At 37.7% G+C, this 13,882-nt stretch overlaps 1 protein-coding gene across 1 annotated transcript in view; it reads left to right on the top strand.

Annotated features, from left to right (window-relative positions):
* The window catches only part of DESI2 (desumoylating isopeptidase 2), a 47,146-nt gene extending 36,846 nt beyond the window's left edge, over nt 1–10,300 (top strand). Inside the window, exons 3-5 of the mRNA XM_036756690.1 lie at nt 551–644; nt 2,166–2,307; nt 8,363–10,300. Coding sequence (XP_036612585.1) covers nt 551–644; nt 2,166–2,307; nt 8,363–8,596 — 470 coding nt within the window. The 3' untranslated portion in view covers nt 8,597–10,300. The remainder of the gene's footprint in view (nt 1–550; nt 645–2,165; nt 2,308–8,362) is intronic.
* The last annotated feature ends 3,582 nt before the right edge of the window (nt 10,301–13,882 follow it).

The following is a 13,882-nucleotide window of genomic DNA, read 5'->3' as shown; positions in this document are numbered from 1 at the left end:
AGATTTTAAAAACTTTTATTAGCCTATCCTTGTCACTTAAAAGTTGCTTTGGAAATCACATGTCATGCCCAAGGTCACACTGTGATATCTAAAAGAGATACTATAAGTGAAGCTGGAATTTCATTAGGTCTTCCTCATATGGAACGCTTCTCTCTGTTATCATGCTGGATAAAAGTTCATTGAGTCTGAAAGAATACTTTGGCTGAGCATTAGAAATGCCTGCCAACAGACAGTTCCTGGCCCATAAACATGAGTAACCATAGCCCTTTAGTAGCCCGGGGGCGGGGGGAAGGGGTGAGCAGAAAGGGGGAAATTAGTGTTAATAAAAATAGCTACATTCACCACTGAGTCTTCCTTGACTAGAACAATTAACAACAAAAGAACTTCATTTGAGATACTTTCATTTTCATATTCTCAGATCCTCTGCATCACATCTTCTGTACATTTAATAATTTCATACAAGTCAGTAGTAAAGAAGGTTCAGCATCCTGGTTGACTTAAATTTTAACTTTATGAAAAATACTAAAAATCATGAGTTTTCTCTTTTCAGAATTTGCTTATGGTGGTCATCCTTACCCCTTTTCTGGAATATTTGAAATTTCCCCAGGAAATGCTTCTGAACTAGGAGAAACATTTAAATTTAAGTAAGTAGGGAGGATAATTTTGTTACATTGTCATACATAGCTGCCAGAGCTTATCTTATTTGCAAACAATATAGAACACATCCCTGTAAGCTTAGTCACTTCTAGTGCTTCTTTAATAGTTTTTACCTGTTTGTACATTTTGTTAATTAAATTAGTTGAAATTATTGTGTAGAGATTTAATTGAGCCAAAGTGATTGAAATAATTCAACCTTTATTATTTACTACTTTTACTTTAGTACATTGTTTAGTACATTACTCTGCCTGGTTTTAAATTACTAGTTTTCATGTAACCTTTGGTACTTTTCTGAAAGATAAAGGATATCAGATGTGGTTTATTTTATAATTATCCCACCTTAACTTTTGTTTTGTCAGCATTTTCAGTGTGAATTTACCAATATTGAAAGTTTTCCCTTTTTCCTAGTGAAAGGGAAGCAATATAGGAATTTAGCATAATTAATTAGACATTGAAATCAATTGGTGAGATGATCGGTGTTTGTTTTAAATGACTATAATAAACTAAAATTTGTTGCGTATACTTTTAGATCTAATCTATCTTAAAAACTTTGAAAACCTAAGTGATTATTTTTCAGCTTCTAAATAAGATTTATATTTAAAGCTCAACATACTACATTCAAAGAGTAAAATGATTAAACCAGTAGTAAGGAAACTTGAGGAAATGAAGGTTTAAAGCAATAAAATAAAGGTATAGGGTGATAGATTTTTAGTTCTTTTGCATTAAGCGCAGATACCAATGTGAGCTGTCTTGATGGCAGAGCACTCTAATGCTGGTCTAAATTCATAGTCTAGAATGTACTGTCTCAGCAAGACAACCTCATAGCAGCTAAGCTCCCCTTTGATACCTAAGGTTGGATCTGTCTTAATTCAGAATCTACTTTCCAGAGAATAGTATGTTGAGGGTATAGTGTAATTCGTTTTCATAACAGCTACTTTGAATTTTTTGATATTTTATTAAGTTTAGCAGTGGCATGTCTTTGCCAGAACAATTGTAAATAAATCATTATCATAAATCATAAATAAAACATTATTGCAAAGATAATATAATCATCTTCCTGCTGGTGAGAGTAGCTAACCAAGATTTTGTTTGGTTTCTTTATTTACTATAGCTACCACCTGTATAGATTTGGCATCTGATGATGGAACACTTTATTAAAATAGCTGGAGAGTAATGTCAAGTAGGGTTCACCAAAAACATTTGGTTTCTTTACTTAGCATGTCACTAGGGTGAATCTAAGACTAACAGTAGAATGGCTACTGAGATAGGAAAAGAAAATATTTATTTTGCTTTTGTATAAGTTAGGATTAATGTACCTTGACTTCATGTATTTTAAATCCAAATCTAAGAATTAGAATGGGGAAGAAATCTTATTTTTCTGGTTGTCTTATTTTTATTAATAGTTCCTTTTCTTATATTGATCAAAATATTCTAAGACTACCAGATGATAAAAACAAGCCTATAAATACCTAAATACTATGTACTTATATTTTTTCCTTTTGTTTTAGAGAAGCTGTTGTTTTGGGAAGCACTGACTTTCTAGAAAATGATTTAGAAAAGATTGTAGAAGAATTGGGGAAAGAGTACAGAGGCAATGCTTATCATTTGATGCATAAAAACTGCAATCACTTTTCTTCAGCTTTATCAGAGGTAAATGAAATTGTACCCAGAAGGCCTTCCTAATAGACAATGCTATTTATTTAGTGTTTGTTTCTTGTTTCATTAATTACATCTTACTTTGTTTTATTTTTCTGATCTGCTTATTTTATGTAAAAGGCAACATGATAATAGAATTTGTGATTTGCTTAAGGTCACACAGTTAATAGCAGACCAGAGATTATGACAAGGCCTCCTAACTTGGTCCAGTGCCATTCCTACTATGCTGCCACCCTCAATCTGGTCTTTTTGTGTGTGTTCCCCAAAACAGTGAAATCCCCCGAATCAACAGTTAGTTATTAAATACCTATTTTGTGTAAGCTAACGCCTGCCCTTGTCTAACCTTAGAATTTCATTGTAATCTAGGATGCAAAAAGTCATGCTGGGGTTGCCTCCCAAAAGGAAACATCCTTCCAGCCCATGTCGCGTAGGCTTTTCTCACAACTGACTGAATTGTTAAAGAATGCTACCAAAAATAAGCTGAATTGGACGTAATGGGACTAGTAGTTGCTGGGAGCCTGATTAATAATAATTAGCACTTAATGTTCCTGAAGTAAGAACAAGAGAATTCTTATAGGACTGAACTATTTAATTACAGTTTAATGAGAGGTACTTCAAGTAGAATGGAAAGTGTGCTGGATTTGAAGTCAGTAAATGTGTTGGAATTTGAATTCCCAGCTCCACTTCTTAATAACTTTGTGACCTTGGGCAAGTAGCTGACCTCTCCCAGCCTTCGTTCATCTATTTAATATGAGAGGATTTGATGGCCTCTATGACCTTTCCACATCTAATCTATCATTCTTTGAACCATTACTAATACAGAGCACTTTTGATGCCTCTTCTATATCTCTACTTAGTCCATTTTTTTCTCTGCCAAGACATTTGACACCTCACTATTGCTTGCATCTAAGATAATTTTGAAATTCACTTTTAAAATGTTATTCATTGCTTTTCAAACTACTTCACTGGTGACAGGAAGAGTTAGTGCTCCTTGTCTTCTTGTACTCTATCCATAGTCTTCAAGGGATATTGAAATAATGACTCCTGCTACACCCACAGTATCATTCCATATTCCATACTTTAGATGAATCATCGTTTTGCTGTATCGCCTTCAGATTCTTAGTCAGATAGATCACCATTTCCTTGATTAGCATCAGATCTAAAATAATGTGTTTTAGGGGTTCAGTTTGGTATGCTGCTGTTTGATCTTTTGTGTTTTTGAAGAGAGAATAATTTCTCACATTTAACATTTTACATGAGGAAACTAAGGCTTTGAAAGATGAGTGATTTGCCTTTGATCACACAGCTAATAAATATCTGAGGTAGGACTTGAACCCAGGTCACCAGACTGCCAAGTCCAGCCCTATATCCATTGTTCCAATTACATTCCTTTCAAGCTATATAAAATGGACAGTTATGTTGTAGGCCATCGTGGGTTCTCCTGTCCTCTTATTCAAGGGGAATGTTTATATTCAGTGATATGTGATATCACCCATGCATTCAGAATTCATATGCCTTAGTAATAAACCTGCTCAACATTTTATCTATGAAATAAAAAACTAAAAGAGGGCCTTAGAAACAATTTAGCCCAACAACAACATTTGTTTGACAAACATGGAGACCTGAGAACCAAAAGAGCTGAACAACGTACTCCAGGTCATAAAGGACCAGAGCTAAAATCCACAGCTTCTGATTCAGTCCCATTGCTCTTTCCAATGACGCCATGCTATTCCCCAACTTGTTGGGAGGTCTTTGTACAAGAGTACAGCTGCTGTAGTCTAAACCTGGGCCTCAGTCACCACTTCAGCCCAAGAGTTAACTCAGTTCTTGTGCTGTGCTCTACAGGTGAGGACACCTAGCCAAGACTTGAACTTTTTAAGTCCCAAACTCAGCATACACCAAACACAGCAAGCATGTACATATAAGCAGTAGAAAAGAAAAAGAAGATTGTATGTGAAATTGCAGATCTTTATGATGTACAGCTTGCTTTTTTAAACTATGATAAATTAAACATGTCACTTTCAAAGCTGTCTTCCTTGTTTGTGATTCTGGCCTACCTTCATTTCTTTATATGCTTTTTAAAAAATACTTAAGTGACCCTCCTCCTTTTTTTAGCCAGGGAGAGGGCTATGCTACCTTATCCCCTCGTCCCTCCTACCAACCTCCTGACCCCCATTGCAGGGAGGACAAAGCGAAGCATACGTAGCCTAGCAAAATATTCCTACATTGGCCATTTCAAAAAAAATGTGTCTTATTTTGTATCTTGAGTCTTTCACCTCTCAGTAAGTAGGCTTCATCATCAGTCTTGGTAGAATTATAGTTAGTCCTTACATTAATCAAAGTTCTTAAGTTCTCATGGTTTATTTAGTCTTTTGTGATCTGGACTGACTTGAAGTTGGTATTATCTTGCTGCATTATATTCGTAAGTCATTGTTTTTATTTTTGTTACCTAGCATCAGAGATTAGCTTAGTCTCGGTCTTTGTGAGTATTAGCTCTCTATAACTTTAATTTTCCACTTTAAAGTTACTTATGTTACTAAATAGGAATCTTTTCCTTTTCTAAGAAATACATAAAGATTTTTGTTATTTTCTTATTAACTAAATTTGCAAGTATGTTTGAAATAGTCACAAGACATCAGAGTCATTATTTTGCTGATATTCATGAGAGGTAGACAGTTTTTTGTCAGTGGCTTCCATTAGACTCCTCCCCTACCAGTTGGTTAACTCTCAGAAAGAAAAAAATATTGGAGCCACCTAACTCTACTTCTTCCATTTTCCACGATTGCTTTGCCTCCTAGCACTGCCTCAAGGTTGGCAATAATAAATAGTTTACTTTCGATAGTATTTAACCAAAACACTTTTGCTAACAGCAGCTCTGTGAAGTGACTGAGGTGAAGTGATTTGCCCTATCACACAGCCCAGAGCACAGGTTTCTAGAAGCAGGACTAGAGTCGGTCTTCTGCCCGATAGCTCCACCCAGGCTTCCTGTGATTCTGGGTGCAGACTGCCTGGCTGCCACTCCTCCTCCCTCATCCCTCTCAATGCCAATCCCATCCCACTCTGTTCCATTAGCAAACTGTTCACTACAAACCTGTTTCTCCATTTCCTAAATAAATAAACCTTAAGAATTTAAGAACTCTGATCTCCCCTACCCCTAGAACACTTTTTGTCTATATTTTGCATTTAATTCTCCATGTTTGTATTGTTTTCTCCAAAATTAGATGTAAGCTCCTTGAGGGAAGGAACTCTTTTGTTTTGCTGTTTTTTTTCCTAATACCTAGCCCAGAGCCTGGTATGTAGTAGTTACTTAATAAATGGTTTTTGAATTGACTCCCAGGTCAGAATTGTCAGTACTTCACCATTGTCTTCCCTATTTAAAGTGGACATTGTATCCATTCTGAAATTCCTAGTTTATTTATTAAACTAGGAATTAATAATAATTAAATAGGATTCCTAGTTTGTTTATTAATTGATTCTTAAACTGTAGGTCTCAATCCCATATGGTAGCCTAGTTTCCATGCTCCAAAGGGGACTATAGAATAGAAATAAACTAAGAATTAATAAATAATAAATAAACTAGGAATCAGTCAACAAGTATTAAGTGCCTTCTGTGTGCCAGGCACTGTGCTAGCTAGGTGATGGGCAAACAAGTGGTGATAACTAACATTTATGTAGGTTACATAGATTCTCCTATTTGGTTCCCATCACATCCCTGTGTGACAGATACCGTTACTATCCCCATTTTACAAAAGCTAAAAGAGAGTGACTCTTTGAGACTCACTTAGTCTGTAAGGCAAAATCTGAACTCTGGTCTTCCTGACACCAAGTCCAGTGCTTTCTCCATTACACCCACTGGCTACCTACAGAAAACAGAACAGTCCTTGTCCATAGGTGGCTTACATTCTTATAGGGAACGCTTGTGTCTGGTGTGTGTGTGTGTGTGTGTGTGTGTGTGTGTGTGTGTGTGTGTGTAAGTAAATACAAATACATGCAGAATAAATAATAAGTATAGCATTTATAAAGCAAATTATATGTTATCTCATTTGATCTATACAACAACCCAGTGAGGTAGATGCTATTATTATCTTCATTTTACAGATGGGGAAACTGAGTCTGGGAGAAGTTAGGTGAGTTGCTCAGGATCACATTGCTAGTACATAACTGAGGCAGGATTCAAACTCAGGTCATCCTGACTCCAAGTCCAGCACTCTATGTACTTCAGCTCCTAGTTCTCCCCAAGGTCAGCTTCATGCTGAAGATGGTGCTTGAACTGCGTCTTACAAAGAAAATAGGGACTTGGAGGTGGAAGTAAAGAGAGAAGGAATTTAAGGTGTGTGATATAACTAATGCAAAGGGATGAAGATGAGAGGTTCTGAAGATGTTCCTTAAAACTTTTATCTTTGGTAATTCACTGGTCGTTACTTTACAGAATAAAGCCAAATGATCTAAATTTGTTGGATATGGTACATAAGAATTTTAATAAAATGTAGGCCAACTAAGAAATCTTGTTGGGCATATAGTACAGTGGGTTTTTTCCTTCATCCATTAATGAGGATTTTAGTTATGTGATTGAAAGTTTTCAGGCGTAAAATCTACTTTGAATTATAACTTGTTCTTCTGGGGATTAAACCCAGGCAGAAATTTCTGTTCTCTCTTCCCAGGCTCATCTCCAGAGATTTTGCTGATGGGCAAAGGGACCTCAATGTCATTACTGACATCCCATTCCACTCAACCCGCCCACTGAGGCTTCTCACTCCCAGCTATTGTTAAGAATTCATTCTGGCCCTTTGACACAGACCTAGGGCATGAGGAAGATCTTTCCTTCCTGTCAGGCAACTGTTAAACTGTTCCATACATGAGGCTTGTTTCTCACCCTTGCTGCTTGCAGGGAAGAAAGGTAGAAGAGCAAAGTTAAACCATCCAAGCTCTAGTATAGTTACAACTTCCCACATTTATGGGACAAAGGCAGAAGAAAGGTCAAGAGATCCAGTAGGGAATCAAGTTCTCAACCAGTTGGGATCCCCCTGTAGGAGCTTCTTAAACTTTTTCCACTTGTGACCCCTTTAGCACTTCTTAAACTGTAGGTCTCCACCCCGTATGGTAGCCTAGTTTCCACGTTCCAAAGGGGACTATAGAATAGAAATAACCTAGGAATTAATACTTTTGTCTCACCCTCATGGGAATGAGTCATAGAACAACTAAGTCTGTTGCCCAGGAAGAGGTTTTATCCTAGATAGGTTCCAGCACTTAGATAAACCTCATGTGACAGATTGTCAGGCCTGGGAGTGAAGTGAAGGAAGGAAAGAACATTTGTCAGATGAATGAATTGAATGAATGAATGGACATTTATACATAAACCAAGCTTTAGGAATATCAATAGAAAAATCAAGATTGCTTCAGATCTTAAGGAGCTCATACTCTTGGATTGGCAGTGATGACACAAGTAGCCCACAAGGGTGCCTCATTGGAAAGGACATTATGTTCCAAGGTTCTGAGGCTGCATGAGGAGGCCAGGTGATAGGGCCCAGGCCTCTGTGCAGGGCAGGGAAGGAAGGGCTGGTGCTCTGCCTTCTGCCTCAGCTGAGCCATGTGAGCAGGTGCCAGGGACCTAAGGCAAATTGACTCCCCTTGGAGGAAGGTGCCTAGGACTGCACAAGCTGAAAGTGACAGGTGGACTTATCCAAGCAGTAGAAGCCTGAGGCTCCCGTTGATGTAGTAATGTGTTAGTCTGCTGTCTTACTTTGGGATAACTTACAACTTTTCTAGATGTTTCACAGTATAATTGTGAAGGTCATGGAGAGAGCAAAAGGCATTTGATGTTACTTAAATATTATAGATGTGAAAAGTTCAGAAAGTAAGGAGTGGCATTTGCTGTAAGGTTCCTGGCCTCTGACCTCGTTGGGTAGGTAGCTTCTGTCAAAGGGCACTTGGAATGAGGCCTGTGAAGGACTTACTGTGCACTGCTCTTCCTGCATTCCTCAGCACTAGACAGGATTAACCTTATCTTTCATGTAACACAAAACCTGCCTTTTTCCCCCCCCTCCTGTAGATTCTTTGTGGGAAAGAGATTCCTCGTTGGGTCAATCGACTTGCCTACTTCAGCTCCTGTATACCATTTCTCCAAAGCTGCCTTCCCAAGGAGTGGCTCACTCCTGCAGCCCTTCAGTCTAGTGTCAGCCAGGAGCTCCAGGATGAGCTGGAGGAAGCAGAGGATGCAGCCGCAGCAGCCGTCATGTCGAGTGCTTCAGCAATGTCCAGACCTGGGCGCCACACTAAACTATAAATTTCTCCAAAGTAACACATTCAGAACTTTGTCTGGCAGTTGAATTTCACTAGAAAGCAGCAAGAAGAGAGCAAACTTCTTTTTGGACATTCCTTTTGTATGCAACAATAGCTCTTCCCCAAATCCCAAGTTTTTTCAGCTCAGGATTATATTTGTAATTTAAAAGAATCACCTGACAAAAGAGGGAGGACTTTATGTGAAGCCACCCTCTGGTTTTTTTACCCACTTGTAAATTTGGATTTACTTCTGTTTTATACAAGATCTGTTGAGTTATGTTTACAGTATTTTATATTGCTGTTTACAAATCTTGCATGGACTCCTGCCACCATGAAAGAAGAAAACCTTAATGTCTTCATAAATTAGGCAGGTAAATTTTCTACACTTCCAGCTGCTGCCAGAGCTGTGGCATAAACGGCAGAAAACCAAGTACGTGAACAGGTACTTACACAGTTATAGTCACCATCACCTGCTTAAGAATTGCGGTTTAAAAAAAGAAACAAAACATCAGAATACAAAGCTGGGCTTCAGATGAGAGTATATGTCAGTCAGAGGTCCTGTCTGGTGTTGGGAGGGTGTGGGTGAGGGTGGGAAGAACAATTCCTGGGAAGTGGTTACAGCTCTCCTTTTCGCCCTGCCGTGCTCCCAAGGTAGCACATCTGCCAGGTTTCCAACAGCAGCTGGCTTCTACCGCCCTTACTGTCTACCTGGTCACCCTGTACACCAGGAAAGAGCTATGCATGCTTGGGACCTTGTCCAGCATTCATGGCTCCAAGAATTTTCTTAAGGATTGATTGATTTTCTTGCCATTAACTGCATATGTGTGATGGAAGCTCAATTTTATTTTAATGCATAGTCATTTCTTAAACTGGTGGGTTTTTTTCCCTTGAACCTACTAATTTGAAATTCTGCCCACTTCTTATACTGCTTAAACAGAAGGTTGGGGAATGCTTTGAGGGATGTCCTGAATGTCAGCAGTTTTAGTTTGTGATCCAGATTCTTAAAACTATGGAGGCTTTTAATTTATTGGGTTTACATGGTCCAGAGTAGTAAAGTATCTGTTGGACTTCAGTTATTTTCAGGCTTTCTATACCATATCAGAAAGACATGCCATGACTTGGGGCAACCTAAACGTAAATCACCTTTGTCCAGCCCCTCTCATGGCTGTGTGCTGCCTTTGGTCGTTTATAAGTGAATTATGTGCACAGCCATTTCATCTCACAAGTAAATGGCCATCGTATTCTCATAGACATTTTTTGTTGACAGCATATTAATGTGTTTCCATTAGCTACATTTATTTTTTCAGCAACATTCAAGACTCATTTTTTTTTGGTCATTTTATAATCTCTAAAGTGTCTATGTAAATCCATCCACTTAAGAACCAAATTGCGACCACAGATAATAAGCACATGGTGTCAGAGAAAATATGTAACCTCCTGAAGGCCCCTGTGCCCAGGCATCTGTAGTCCTAGTTTGGCCCTCCTCTGTAAAAATCATTCTTTATATGTAATATTAACTTTTTCTGCCTTAACAATGAATTCCTGCAATAAAATTGGATGAAATTTATAAACAATTCAAGGCAGTGACTTAAACTTCATAAGTATTGTTGGTTTTTAAGTGGTTTACCTTTATTCAAGCTGTTGCCCTGTGTTTAAATATGTGGAGCAAACATATCTTTAAGTAAACTGTAGTTTTCACTTTTCCATATTCTGATTTTGATTGCTTTTATTACTTTTCATAGAACCTTGTCATAGGGAGAAATCACTCGTTGGTTTTAATGGGAAAGAGAAAGTTGATAACTTGGTGCTTTTAACTGTTCAATTTCCCTGAAAAAAAAAAAACCTTGTTAAAAACTACTCTCACTTCCAGAGTGGGAGGGGCCCTAGGTTTATAAAGGTCTCTGTACTACAAATGCAGTAAAAAGAGATAGGGACAGACAGTATCTGATTTCCAATAAACTTTTGAGTCTGAAAATATGACTTAAAATAAGACACTAATGAAGCCACACTGTTGACATTATTTGTAAAAGGAGAAAAATTCCTGTGATCAAAACCTGAATCATTCAGAAGTAGTTTGTTTTGCAATTATGTATTTTGTTAAATCCATTTAGATACTCATAGTTTAATTTGAGCTGCTGACTAATCTAAAGGAGTAGTAATTAGACAGTTTCCTGGTAAATAGCCAGAATGGCCCATCTGTACTTATTCAGGCTCCAATCAACAAGAAAAACACACAGTGTGCTTTTTTATTTTTTGTAATTTTTTAAATTTGATTTCCTGCCATCTGTGGCATTTGGAGATTAAATTCTTATGGACCTTAGTAAAAAAGAACAGTGGTCTTAGATTATTATCAGTACATAGGATGAGAATATAAAATTTTGTGTAAGAGAGATGCTTTATGACCTGCTTAGGCAGTTGTTGCCTCAGGTCAGGAAATAAATGTTATGACTTTAGAAAAAGTTATGACTTGGGTCAGGTCATTCTCTTCAGATCAAAATTGACCTTGCTCTTTCTGACATTCATCCTGTCTTTTAAGGGATAAACTTAGTATTTTTGTCCTTGCCACTTAATCTCTCAAAAAATGCTGTTTTAAAATCGAATAGTTCAAGGGTGTATTTGCCAAGGATTTACTTTGCATTTAGGGGAAAAAACAACTAGTCACTTCTTAAAGGTAGGTGTGAGTTTTATTAATTCATTTCACAAGTACAATATTCCACAGATGTTAATATGTTGGTTTTTCCTTTGGTCTTAAATGTATTGATTTCTCTAAAACCTCTGAAAATGCCATCTGCTTTGGAAGGTTTGCTCCTTGTGAAATCTTAGAAGGTGATGGTGCTGTATCTGTGTGACCATGTGCTATACACTCGGACTCCACTTGATGCCTGAAACCTGCCATCTGTTGCTCTGACTCATAGCAATAGTGCAAGTTGCCCTTCACCAGCATTTTTAGAGAGCAGGGAATTATGGTTTTCGTTAACTGACAGCATTGTGTGTGCAAGAAGGCTTCATACTCCCAAAGAGTTAGAAAGATTCTGTCCATGGCTTCTTTCCATCCTAAAACGGGTCAAAACACATTCACTGTTTCAAGGTTCTAATCTCCTTGCCTTTTTCCCAGTTCTTCAGTTTCTGTAACATAGTTTGTATTTTTGATACACACTGTATTTTCTTTAAATGACAGTCATCTTTATTTGAACAATGTGGATTCTGTTCTGTGAGCCCCCATTTTATCCTCCCCCCAAAGGCATACCATTGTACTGTTGTGCTCCGTTTTTTTTAGTGTGGTTTTATTGTGCAACTGGATTCTTTACATGTAGATGTTTAATCAGAATCAGTGCACATTCATTTTCACTATTTCCAGAGTGTTAAAGTGGTTGAAGAATCTTCACATACCTAAAGAAATTTTGTGAACTTGCATACAAGTTTACTGTCACTCATAGTATTTATATAAAATTAATGCTGAGAGTCTTGACTTTTGCTACCTTAACATGGCAGTAAGCTATCATGTTACATCAATTTATTAAAAAAAATACTTTTATAAGAAATGTTTTATAGTGCTTTCTGGCCTCTGAGAAATGCTAGCAGTTGTGAGGGGTGGTGGCATGTTGAGGATGGATTTCTACATATAATTGATAAATAATTGGTTAAATTCAGAATGCAGTTTTAAACTCCACCAGTGTCTTTAGCTCTCCTTGGGCAATGTTCCATTTTATCTGATGTAAGACGTTCTAGTGGAACGGTGGTGGAGTTGTCAGGGGAGGTGCTCAAGCATCTGAGAAAGTCACCAATGACAGTCCAGCCACACCACACTCTTTTCTGCTTTCCCTCCCACTTTCACCAGGAAAAGCCTTGCTGAGTACAGATGTTTTGGACCAACTTGAATAGAACAGCAATTCTTTGCTTTCCTTCCCTAGTGATTTTTCTGCCCCTGTGGACCTCTTTTCATTCACACAGTTGACTGACAGCTTTCAATAGTGAGTGGAAACTCTTAAGTTGCTTAAAAGTAGGTGTGCTTTTAATATGCCGACTGGTTCCAGACCATATACATGCTCAGCTCCATCCTGCAGGATAGGAATTTATCATTTGTTCAGTTGCTTTGAAAGGAATTCTCTTGTCTTGAAGCTTTGACTTCAAAAATGGGAGTAAGACAATAATAAGAAACAAACTTTCATGTACTAAGTAAAACCCAAGCCCTTAGGTGTTTTCTTTAGAGCTATCAAGCTTTGTCAAACCTGAGATCCCATCGGAGACTGCCACTGTAAGCAGACAAGGAGTCTAAGAACCATTTAAGATTCCTGAAGATGTTAAAGGAGCACAACAGAGTTTGATAAGACTTGTTGAGTTTGGACTTTTTTTTGGTGGGACCATGATTTTTTGTGTGTGTGTTGTTAGTTGGTTTTTTTTTTTTTTCTGGAGCCAAGGTGGGAGTGAGGGTTATCTGTCAGCCTTATATTTGAGAGGTTTTATGAAACGACCTAATGAGTTTTTAGGTAAATTTTCAAACCACAGAATCTTAGAAGTAAAATAGGCCTGAGAAGACAGGTAACTACTAACAAAGCAAAAACCTCCTCTGCTCCAGCCTCAGTGGAGTGATATGTCTGCTTTGTTTTACACAAACAATGGGTCCATGAAATGTTGTTCATACAATGAATATTAAGTTCAAGGAAGGTTAGGGTGAACCTTTAGGTTAAAGCAAATGTCTCTTTGTAGAGTACAGGGGAGGGGGAGTAGCTATTTTGCTTTCCAAATCTGGATTTTTACACACCACCTTCGTTTTTAAATGGCTTACTACAGGAGTAGAATTAGATGTCAGAAAAGATGTTCCATTGAGGTTAAAGGTGTATTATTTTACCTTTTAATTATCTTCAACCACTGATTGAATTTTTCAGCACTTTATAGGACACTTAACTGTCTTATGAAATGACCTCAGAAAATCTAAACTGAATTCTGTCATTCATCCTTAGGGAAAATGGGAGGGTTACAACAATCACAGTAGTTCCAAAGGTTGGGATTAAATATTTTTTGGATGTTATTTCTGTCTTATGATGAAATGTTTTTCAGTTGTGACGTGAGCTGCTTAATCCTAATTCATGGTTCCCAGTCACTTAAAAAGACCTACTGTGTGCAAGGCACACTGCTCAGCAATAGGGATACCAAGCTCAGAACCTAAGAGGCCAAATAAACTACAGTTAACCATAAGAGTAAGACTATATTAAGTGTAGTACGCTCAGATCAAGGTCTGTGAGGAAAAAGTCACTTCTAGATTGGGAACCAAGTATTGCTTCTTAGAGAA

This window comes from Trichosurus vulpecula, chromosome 4, assembly GCF_011100635.1.
Source record: "Trichosurus vulpecula isolate mTriVul1 chromosome 4, mTriVul1.pri, whole genome shotgun sequence".
Lineage (NCBI taxonomy): Eukaryota > Metazoa > Chordata > Mammalia > Diprotodontia > Phalangeridae > Trichosurus > Trichosurus vulpecula.
This window is presented reverse-complemented; position numbering and strand designations above follow the sequence as displayed.